Source organism: Peromyscus californicus, unplaced genomic scaffold (assembly GCF_007827085.1).
Source record: "Peromyscus californicus insignis strain IS unplaced genomic scaffold, ASM782708v3 Scaffold_24__1_contigs__length_46423439, whole genome shotgun sequence".
NCBI lineage: Eukaryota > Metazoa > Chordata > Mammalia > Rodentia > Cricetidae > Peromyscus > Peromyscus californicus.
This window is the reverse complement of record NW_026294535.1, coordinates 45391375-45403347: the sequence shown is the minus strand read 5'-3', so window position 1 is coordinate 45403347 and position 11973 is coordinate 45391375. Positions and strand designations below refer to the sequence as shown.

Genomic DNA, 11973 nt, shown 5'->3' with positions numbered 1-11973 from the left:
ATGAGGAACCACACTGTCACAACTTTCGTTTTACTGGGACTGACAGATGACCAGCAACTGCAAGTTCTTATCTTTATCTTTCTCTTCTTTACCTACTCACTGAGCATAACTGGAAATCTGGCCATCATCTCCCTCATCTTAGTGGATCCCCACCTTAAAACAGCCATGTACTATTTCCTTAAAAACTTTGCCTTCTTGGAGATTTCGTTCACATCTGCAAGCATTCCCAGATACTTGTATAACATAGCAACGGGTGACAAAATTATTACCTATAATGCCTGTGTCGGCCAAGTATTTTTTACTGACCTCTTTGGCGTAACTGAATTTTTCCTTCTAGCTGCCATGTCCTACGACCGCTATGTGGCCATCTGCAGGCCACTGCACTATGTGACTATCATGAATACCACAGTCTGCAGAAGGCTTGTCTTTTGTTGTTGGGTAGCTGGCTTATTCATTTTAATTCCCCCACTTAGCCTCGGCCTAAACCTGGAGTTCTGTGACTCTAATATCATTGATCATTTTATCTGTGACGCTTCCCCTCTCCTAAAAATCTCTTGTTCAGACACTTGGTTCATGGAGCAGACAGTCCTCATCTGTGCTGTATTGACGCTCATTATAACCCTGGTGTGTGTTGTTCTGTCCTACATTTATATCATCAAGACAGTTCTCAGATTTCCTTCTGCCCAACAAAGGAAAAAAGCCTTCTCTACCTGTTCTTCCCACATGATTGTGGTTTCCATCACCTACGGCAGCTGCATCTTCATCTATATCAAGCCTTCAGCTAAGGAGGAGGTAGCCATTAACAAGGGTGTGACAGTTCTCACCACTTCCATTGCCCCTATGCTGAACCCCTTCATATACACACTTAGGAACAGGCAGGTCAAGCAAGCCTTCTGTGACTCAATAAAAAGGATTGTAGTAGTATTTTCTAAGAAATGAGACGGGCTGAAACCTAATAAACATGAGTGGTAAACTTCCCAAACTTCTGGGTCAGGTTAACTTTTTCTGGACACTTTTGCTCATTGTGGTCAACTGACATTCCAGCACCCACAAACCCCTTTTAAAATCACATCCTTCCAGGTGTGTTAATAGCTTTTAGAAATCATAACTCCTGTTGCGCTTGAAAATTAAGAATACCCAAAAATAATAAAACAAAACAATAGAGAATTGCTGAAAGATTTTTACATCTTCAGCAAAAAAAAATATAAGTCCCAGTTGTTTCTTTTAATCCATCTTCAGCCAAAAAAGAAAAAGTCCCAGTTGTTTCTTCTAATCCAAAACTTTCATTTGATTTATTCACTAATTCATTTAATGGATAATAGTGTGTACTCTCTTTAAAGCAGGCACTATTTGGGCCCTAAAAACAGAAGACACAAAGCAAAAAAAAAAAAAAAAAAAACCTACACCACCCCACATGTACTCTCAGAGATAGAAATGGGAACAAGCTAATGAGTGAATAACCAAAATGTTGCAGATGTATAGCAGGGAACACTTTTGACCACACAATAGGATGAGATTCTATCACTTGTAATATAGGTGCAATAGAGATAATTGTGCTAAAATAAATCAAGCACAGAGAGGCAGGCATCTCCCTCATGTATGGATTATAGGAGGGCTGATCTAAGAGAAGTTGAGAATAGAATGGTGTTTATCAGGACCAGAGGAGGAAGAGAATGCTGGGGAAAGTTTAACTAAATTACAGATAGGTAGAGGTCAGACGTTCCAATGAGTTATTGCATATACAATGACTGTATAGATAATGGCAGCATACAATATAATTCAGAAAGCTTGAAAATGAATTTTAAATGATTTTATCATACAGAAATTATTAATGTTTGAAGAAACCAAATTTGTATCCTGATTTGGCTGATACACAGTATGTTCTTGTATCAAGACATAGTGTGATACCTCATGAACATGCAGTTGTTGTTTTAACATACATTTAAAAATTAATATGTAATAACCTTAAGAAGATAAAGGCTTATGCCGAAATAAGCGTTTGCAATGACAGAGAATAAGAAGCCTTTTGATTTCATTAAATCTATCAAAAATACCCATATTTTAAAATCTATGAAAAATGCTCATATTCAAATTAACAACTAAAATCCTAAATGTTATATTTTTTCAAAAAAAATTGAAGTTAAAAAGAATAAATTGAAAATGGTTATTCTGAGAAAACTTTTTGGTGTTTTGAGACAGTGTCTCTCTATATAGGCCTGACTGTCCTGGAGCTGGCCTCAAACTCACAGAGATCCACCTGTCTCTGCCTCCTGAGTGCTGTAATTAAAAGAATACACCACCACACCCAGCTAATCTGAGACATTTTTTAAATTTCAAACAATACTTCCATCTGTACATACATATATTGAATTATACAAATGCATGCCAAAAAAGAAGCAAAGAGAAAAATAAAAATGAATATATGGATGCTGAAAACTTAAGAAAATATCTTAAAGAAATATGCAAAGCTACAAACAATAACATTGCCTTTCTAATACATAATCAGCTATATATGGTTAAAAACACAAAGTGTTCACCACAACTCATCCAAAAACAAAAATGAAGGAAAAAGAAAAAGGCATGCATATGACTCATGAAACCATTTCTCCACCCCAGTGTGTTCTAGGAATTTCCCATTGGCTTGTACACCTACATAACATGTCCTTGTTTTCTTTTTTTTAATATTTTTGGTTTATAATTAATTTAATTTTACATGTCAGCCACGGATTCCCCTGTCCTCCCTCCTCCCACTCCCCCAGCCTTCCCCCCCCATCCACCCTCCCCCATTCCCACCTCCTCCAAGGCAAGGTCTCCCCTGGGGGGTCAGCCCAGCCTGGTAGATTCAGTTGAGGCAGGTCCAGTCCCCTCCTCCCTGCACCAAGGCTGAGCAAAGTGTCTCAGCATAGGCCCTAGGTTCCAAAAAGTCAGCTCATGTCTTTGTTTTCAATCTCATAGTTCTTAAACTACAGGTCACTACTACAATGGTCTGTTAACCCTGAATGGAAAAACTGCCAATATCTCATTCCTTTCAGTTTGAATAGTACCTGAACTGTCAAGTATTTTGAAAGTATGACTTTTTCAAATATAAAAAAAGTTCAAATGTTTCTGAGTCATTATTTATAAGAGAAAATTAACAAGATAAATGCTTTCTACAAAGATGAATGTGTCAAAGAGTTTGAAATCAATGATGAATGCATTTTGTTTATTTTAATGTAAATGTTTTTTACATTGTCTACTGCTCTAGGTGAAAACTTAGCTCAAATTATGTTTGCATGCATTTTATGTGTCATTTTTATTGGTTTTAAAACATATATTTAAAGTAACAACATGATGTTTTTATATACATAATGAAACAGGTACAACAGTCAAGTAATTTAAACTACCTATAATCTTAAAAGAATCCCCTTTTTTCTATCTAGTAAAACCACTTAGGGTCTCATAAATGTTTCTGTATAAAATACAATAATATAAACCAAGCATGGTGGTACACACCTGTACTCCCAGTACTCTCAGAAGACTAAAGTAGCAAGATCAGAAGTTTGAGGTCACCCGGCCTATGGAGCAATAACCTGTCTCAAAACTCCAACTAAAACTTTTTTTGAAAAAAATCGTTATTACTAGCTGGGCCATGGTGGCACACACCTTTAAGCCCAGCACTTGGAAGGCAGAGGCAGGCAGATCTGAGTTCAAGGCCATCCTGGTCTACAAAGCAAGTTCCAGGACAGTCAGGGCTACACAGAGAAACCCTATCTTTTTTTTCCTTTTTTTATTATTAAGAAATTTTCTATGCATTTTACATACCAACCACAGATCCCCCCCTCTTCCCTCTTCCCTCTTCCCACTCCCCAACCCTCCCCCCATTCCCACGTCCTCCAAGTCAAGGTCTCCCATGCGGAGTGAGCAGAGCCTGATACATTCAGTTGAGGCAGGTCCAAGCCCCTACCCACTGCACCAAGGCTGCACAAGGTGTCACACCTTAGGCACTAGGCTCCAAAAAGCCTGCTCATGCACCAGGGATGGATCCCGATTCCCCTGCCTGTGGGTTCCCCAAACAGTTCAAGCTAAACAACTGTCTCGCATATCCAGAGGGCTAGTCTAGTCCCATGGGGGCTCCACAGCTATTGGTCCACAGTTCATGGGAAGAAACCTTATTTTTAAAGGAAAAAAAATATTATTAACTATAGTCTTTGTGGGGGAGAATAGGACAGAACATTTGTTCATTTTTTTTTCTGAAACCTTATTGCTTCCCTTCTATTTTTATATTTTCCCTTTATTGAAAATAGATTCTTTTCTCACATACTATATCCTGATTATAGTTTCCCTTTCCCTCTATTCCTCAAAATTCTTCTCCCCTCCCCTGCCCTGCCCTGCCCTCCCCTCCCCTCCCCTCCCCTCCCCTCCAGATCCACTCTCTTTCAGTCTTTCATTAGAAAAGAACATGCTTCTAAGAGACAACAGCCAAATATAACAAAATAAAATATAATAAGACAAAGCAAAAACCATCATATCGAAGTTGGACAAGGCAACCCAAAAGAAGAAAAAGAGATCCCAAGAGCAGGCACAAGAATCAGAGACCCACTCATTCTCACACTCAGGAGTCCCACAAAAATACTAGCTAAAAGCTGTAATAAATATGCAGAGGGCCTGGTATAGACCCATATTGGCCCTGTGCTTGCTTCTTCAGGCTCTGTGAGTTCATAGGAGCTTTACTCAGTTGATTTAGAAGGCCTTGTTCTCTCTCTGCATAATATCTGGCTGTGGGTCTTTGTATTTGTTGCCATCTGCTGCAGAAGGAAGCTTCTCTGATGATGAGCATGGAAGAACAGGATTACGAGTCATTTTATCGCTACTTTTCTTTATTTTTTAAGATCAGTAATATTTGGTTTTACCCTAGGACTCTGGACTATCCAGTCTCTAGTTCTTGATCATCCAAGCAGTGTCAGATATGGGTTTCATCTCGTGAAGCGGGTCTTAAGTCAAATCAGACACTGGGTGGTTACTCCCACAACCTTTGTTCTACCATTGCCCTACTATATTTAACTGACAAAACAGATTGTACGTCAAGATTTTGTGGCCTGGTTGATGTTTGCATTTCTCTTTTGGTAGCCTACAGAGTACCTTCCTGCACCAAAGAGACTGGAATGTAGAAGTGAAAGCTACATGTAGGCACCAGCTCAACTTATCCATGTTCAATGAGTTGTGTGTGTGTTGTCCTCTGCAATCCCCACCCTCCATCCCCCGCTGTCAGTTTGTGGAGAGCAACCATGGTCTGGATTTCCATATGACTCCCTTGGCCAACCACCCAACTGAATGCAACCTAGGCCTGCTACTGGAAGCTTCATTTGGTAACAAGAGATGGCCAGTTGAAACTCCATATCCCCATTTTTAGGAAGCCTCATTAGGATCACCTTCATATATTTTAGCAAGTTTCCACTGCAGTAGGCTTCCATATTATCTCTCAAATGCGCCTCAGTTCCAGCTGTCTCTTCCAGAATGCCTTCCCTCAACCTTATCTTCCCTCCCCATCGCCAACTGATCCTTCTGTTCCCATTTCCACTCACCCCCAATCCACCCATAAAATATTCTGCTTCCCCCTCCCAGAGAGATTCATGTGTCCTCCACAGACACTTCCTTTATACCTAACCTATCTGGGTCTATGGATTATAGCTTGGTTATCATTGACTTAATGGCTAACATCCACATATAAACAAATACATACCATATTTGTCTTTCTGGGTCTAGGTTACCTCACTCGGGATGATTTTTTCTAGTCCCATCCATTTGCCTGCAAATTTCACAATGTCATTTTTTAACAGCTGAGTAATTTACACAATTACTCCATTGTGTAAATATGACACAATTTTCTTTATCCATTCTTCTGTTGGGAGACATCTAGGTTGTTTCCAGTTTCTGGCTATTATGAATAGAGCAAGAATGAACATGGCTGAGCAAGAGTCCTTGTGGTAGGATGGAGCTCCTTTGGGTATATGCCCAAGAATGGTATAGGGGAATCTTGAGGTAGACCAATTCCCAACTTTCTGAGGAATTGTCATATTGATTTCCATAGTGGCTGTACAAGTTTGTACTCCTACCAGCAATAGACAAGCTGGGTGGAGTTTTACACCTATAATTCCAGTACTCAGGAAGTTAAGACAGAAGGATCAGAAGTTCAGTGTTCTCTTCTGCTACATGGCCAGTTGAAGAACAAACTGAGACACATGTGACCCTATCTCAAAAAATAGGCAGTCATAAATACAAAAGTAAGTGGGGGATATATGTTGAAGAGTGGTATAGCTGGATCGTATGGTGGATTTATTTCTAGCTTTTGAGGAACATCCACACTGATTCCCCTAATGGCAGCACCAGTCTGCATTCCCACTACCAGTGAATAAGCATTCCATTTTCACCACATTCATGCCAGAATTTCATGTCCCAGAAATATGAACTATGTTTTCTTCCATTTGTGGATGAAATCTTCAGATATGCATGTTCCCTTTGGAATACCCTAGAGATCAGGATATTAGTAAGGGGGATATCAAGAGAGAGGAGACATAATAAAGTGGTATAAAGGATTAGAGGGGGCATAATGGTACAGGACAAGATTAATGGAGAAGGAGAGGTAAGGGGAGGGTAGATATATAGGGAAGGATAACTAATACTAAAGTCATTCCAAGAAAGTCATATGGAAACTTACTACTGTAGAACCTTCCTAAAATACACACACACGTGTGTGTGTGTGTGTGTGTGTGTGTGTGTGTGTGTGTGTGTGTGTGAGAGAGAGAGAGAGAGAGAGAGAGATTGAGAGAGAGAGAGAGAGAGAGAGAGAGACCACAGGATAACTGTGGTGGTATTTTACTTATACTGAAATGTGATTTTAATTGTATGTTAATAAATAAAGTTGTCTGGGGGTCAGAGCTATTAGAGTCATAGCAAGTGCGTGGCGGCGGTGGCGCACGCCTTTAAGGACCTGGAGGGCGGTACATTCAGGCAGTGACGAGGCAGTCACATGTTTGGGTTTACAACCAATGAGAAGGCAGAACAGGAAGACTTTAAAGACAGACACACAGGAAGTGGGTCTTTTTCGGAGAGCTCTCTTGGCTGGAGAGGATCCCTGAATCAGGAAGGGTGAGGCTCTTAGCTCTGACCTCTTGGCTTTCTTCTCTAAATCGGCTCTGTGTTTCTTATTTTATAAGACCGTTGGTTACATCTACAGATAACAAATAAAAAGCCCAGTGCCAAGAATGTGTTATCCCTTTGGGGGTTATTGACAAGTGAGACCCCACAGATGCCCAAATATTACAGGCTATTGCTCATGTTCTTGGTTACCCTCAAAAATGTGATGGTGAGATCCTGTTGCTGAAGAAACCACACATTTGACTTATAACAGAAAAATCAAGCTGCTATACACATGGAAGCTTCATCTCTGCTGGTTAGATTTCATAGTACAGGAATGAGCCATGCACTCTACTAGAGGAGAAATGGAATCACCAATCTTATCAAGCTATGAACTTGGCAAGCTACAACAATGGCCACCTTGTTAACACATGCCCACTGGCACAATGGTGGCACAAACGTCAAGGCAGTAACCAACTATTTTCTGATTGGATTAAGGCCCACAAGTCAAACCTATACCTGCCACTGTTGTCAGGACCAGAACATCGGTCGGTAGACAAGTCATGGGCCATAGAGGTCATTCTAATGCTATTATTCTACTAAATTATTTTTCTGGTTGTAACTCTATCATGGCCTGTTCTTTATTTTGGTGGTGGATAAGTACATAAAAATATATTTGGTAAGGAAGTATAGAGTCCAACGTGAAGCTTTACAACTTCAGGATGGCTACTCTGACTGCTTAGGTGTTCATTGAGAGGTACAGGCTTTAGGTCTGGTTAATTTTGATGCACGACTTTCTTATTTGAAAGTTCTTTTAAATAAAGTTTTAATAAATAAGTAACAGAACATAGTATTATGCTGACTCTTAATGACTTGTTGTGATGCTCATAGATTAGTGCATCAGTTGATCCTCATTGCACATGGATGGAAATTAATACAGAGACCCACAACTGATCAAAGTGTACATGATAAGGGGCTATGGACCCTTATCATGCTATGACCCCTGTATCATACCTCCATTTTCCCAAGGCTGGGGATCATTTTGGAGGTAGAGATGGAAAGATTATAAGAGCCTTAGAGAGTGGATGACTACAAGGAAATGGTGTTTCCTGATGTATGAATTCAAAGCAGATGATAGAGCACAAGACTTAGGCAGGCTCAGGCAGATAGAATTCCAACATGGAAAGTTAGTTTCCTTTAAGGGTTCAGCCCGTAGTGGGTTTACCATCCTCCAGCGAAGGCCACACATCCAAGAGTATATGGGCAGCCCAAATAGTATTTGATGGGTTTCAAAAAAAAAGACACAGAGTTGGATGGATATGGAAGGGGAAAGATAAGGGGTGAATACAATTGAAATACATTGTACAAAATTCTCCGAGAACTAATATAAATGAGACAAACTAAGAGTGGTTAAAAAAAATAAATGGATGTTGAAAGTACATAGTATGCATTATAATGCATCTCCTTGCTCAGTTTTGATAATAGCTTATGCAATTAAGTGAAAACGGAAGTTATAACTGTAAATAGTGGACATAATATTTCTACTTTTTAAATTTTCACAGCCATTTACTTCAAAATATTAAAAGGAAACTCACTTCAAGTTTGCCAATGTGTTTGTTTTACCACCTTAATGCCTGAGAAAAATAGTAGTTGCCATAACTTTAAAATCTTTCACCTTTTATTCATGGCAAGGAGAAAAACACAGGAGACACAGGCTGGTTCTTGACCATCTGAATTTTTTCTCTTGTGTCTCGGCCTGTACCTGTTGCTATGGCTGCATCTTTGTGTCTCTAAGGACACTGCCCCCACTGCAGCATCTTTCAGGATTTTTTGCTCAAGTTCATTACAGAGACTCATTAGTGATGTCTGAGCATAGGTCACTGAGGACTCAGATCTTTATTTAGTTAGTTTCAGGTTTAGGAAATAAATCAGATGCAAATTGTAACTGTGAAAACCTATCCAGAGAAATCATCATGTTAATGCTTTGAGAAAAAAAAAAGAGGACAACATTTGTGGTTATATTTTATTTTCAATCAAAAGAAATCCAGAATGTATGTCTAGGATAGGATAAAAGGGAACCCAAGTCCTGATTAGAAGGTCTGTCCAGTGTGTTGGAGATGAAAAAATCTGGAGGGACTGCAGAGCCAGGTCTTCCCATAGCACGGGAGAGAAAGTGGGGATCAGTTCACTGACTCTGGAAAGTGCCACAGGAGCTTTCTGGACTTCTGGACTCTTGCTGAAGAATCAGCTAAACCTACTGTTAGCTCTCAGAAGAGTAAGCACGGTGGCTACTTCATTCAACTTCATATTTGGTGATGATTTTCTCTGGTAAGCATATTCAAGCTGGCATACCAACTGTAATTATTTATATAAATTGTTACATAAAGAGGCACAGATAGTTCTGGGTTGTATTTTTAAGGGTGCTGTTTTTCATCAGAATATAGATAGATACACGTGAATTTACAGATGGCCAGTGTTGTGATTCACAGCCTCACTCTCCTGTTTAAAGGGAAAAGATGCATGCATTAAAAATCACCCAGCATAGTAACTTATCCTGGTGTGAACAAAATTGGTTCTCTGGAAATTTAAAAAAAAAAAATCTTTGGAAGATGCAATTGTTTTTTTTTTTTTAAACTCTATCTCTTCAAAGCTAGGATTGTTGTCTTAATGGAATAAATGAAGGTTATTTTGTAGCCAGGGCCCTCACACAGCAGTACAGGAATATGCAAATCACCACAAACTAACTCCAGGAGTAGACACTAGGAGATAAGGTTTGGCAACAGAAGGGAGGCTGAAAAGAGTGCATTCCCTTGATTAAAATCATTCAGTCTCTCTAGTTCCCGGGAATGTCATGGATCTTCAAAACCCACACCATTGGCTTTCCTGCCCGTTGGTGGTGACAATAAATCTGCCCTCATCTCCTCCTGAGGGGATGTAGCCCTCATCTCTTGAGGCAGTGACTATTTCAAAGGCAAAAATGGCAATTGTTCACATAACATGCTATTTCATTAGGAAAATGGAAACAAAATTGTTTTCTCTTCTCTTCTTAAGAGTAACTCCAACACTGGAGATGGTCATTCAAAACTAAACTACACTTCATTCAATGTGCTGATGAAACAAAGTGTCACTTGAGAAAAATAATAGAGCAGCTATTACTTTAAATCAAAAATTAGGAAGCCCTTAACTCTTATTTTCATATATCGTTAAAATACCCATTGAAGAAGCATAAATGGAAAACATAAGGGAAAAATCTTCATGGTAGTGAAAGCCTTAAGTAGAAACTAAAAAGCTGACTGTTCCATGATGTAATTTTATGAATGGAAATCTGATAGGCTGTCAAAAATCTTGAAAAGAAAAAAAAACAGGCATAGTGGTATACACCATTAATCACATCACTAGGGAGACAGAAGCAGGGAGATCTGTGAGTTCAAGGCCAGCCCAGTCTGTTATATAGTAAGTTCCAGGCCAGTCAGGCCTACATAGTGAGACTCTGTGTAAAAAAAAAAAAAATTAATCTTGGAAAAAGGTATATTGAACATATTGAACTGTGGTGATTTGCGTGCTATTACTGTGACAGGCCACACTGTACAGTTCAAGGAAAAGTTATGTAAAGTTCATTCATAGACAACATCCTGGTACACAAAGGTTCCAAATAAATGAAGCTTTTGTTCTTGAAGGTTACATATGTAAGAATTATGAAACTGTGCAAAAATGAAAACACACTTTACAGACATTTTAACAGTCTAAGAAAATAAAGAGTATATAACAACACATAGGAAATTGTTTTAAAGTTTAGCATACGTTTGTGTTGTTTTTAACATAGGTGAAACTTTGAAATGATAACAGTTTACAAAACTAAAGAGAGTCCTTAACTTCTAACACAAGTGTAGTGTGGTAAGTTAAATGGACTTAAGTGCATTTATGGAGATGCAAAAGTATTTACTATATATCACCATGTAGGTAGCATGTGAAAATTATATATTAAGGTATGTGGATTCCTTGACTTCTGACTTGAATGTATTACTGACAGATGTCTCAAGAAAGCTAAAAAAAATTGCCAATAACAAAATTATCATCACAGCTAACGCAGGGAGGAGATGCTACTCAGCATTTTGAACAGCATGGAAAGCAGTAGTGATTTTACTCACTAGTAACTCTCTTGTTTCAAATACAAAAAGAAAATCTCAAAATCAAATAAAGAAAAATACAAAATTTTTAAAGTGACAGTCAATGACGAGGCAAGTTAATGGCTCGGTCAGTAAAGTCTTGCTATGAAAGCATAAGGACCCAAGAGCAGATTCCCAGAAACTACATAAAAAGCTGATGCTGTGGTGTATGCCCGTAATCCTTAGGAAGATCCCTGAAGTTCACTGGCCAGCTAGATTTGCCAAATCAGCAAGCCCCAGGTTCAGTGAAAGACCTGGTCTCAGAAAATAAGATGGAGAGCAGTAGAAGAGGCTACCTGATGTGGACATCTGGCCTCCAAATACATATGCATAGAGATAAACACATGAACACCTGCAAATGCACACACCTGTACACATGCACACACCATACGCACAAAAAAAGTTCAAGTCAGTCACAAAACTGTTGGAAGATGAAGCCCAAAAAGAATATAATGCCCCTTTCAGTGTGTAAATCAGTGGTGTAGGTATGTATATACTGCTAACGTATTTCTTATATGTTGATTACCAATCTAGAGCTGTGTTGGTTTGAGTTGCTATCATGGCTAAGAAAAATAGGACCATCGCTGATTTCAATAAGCTTGCTTTCTCAGAGAAAGTGTCCAAGTAGAATAATAGACATGGGAGTACAAATGAGCAATGTAGAAAATGGAGCATTATGTAACTTTCAGCAAAG

General features: G+C 39.0%; 1 protein-coding gene across 1 annotated transcript; it reads left to right on the top strand.

Annotated features, from left to right (window-relative positions):
• On the top strand, positions 1-939 carry LOC128120046 (olfactory receptor 6C2-like). The gene has a single exon (XM_052753799.1). It carries the CDS (start codon positions 1-3, stop codon positions 937-939), a length of 939 nt encoding a protein of 312 aa, XP_052609759.1.
• The last annotated feature ends 11034 nt before the right edge of the window (positions 940-11973 follow it).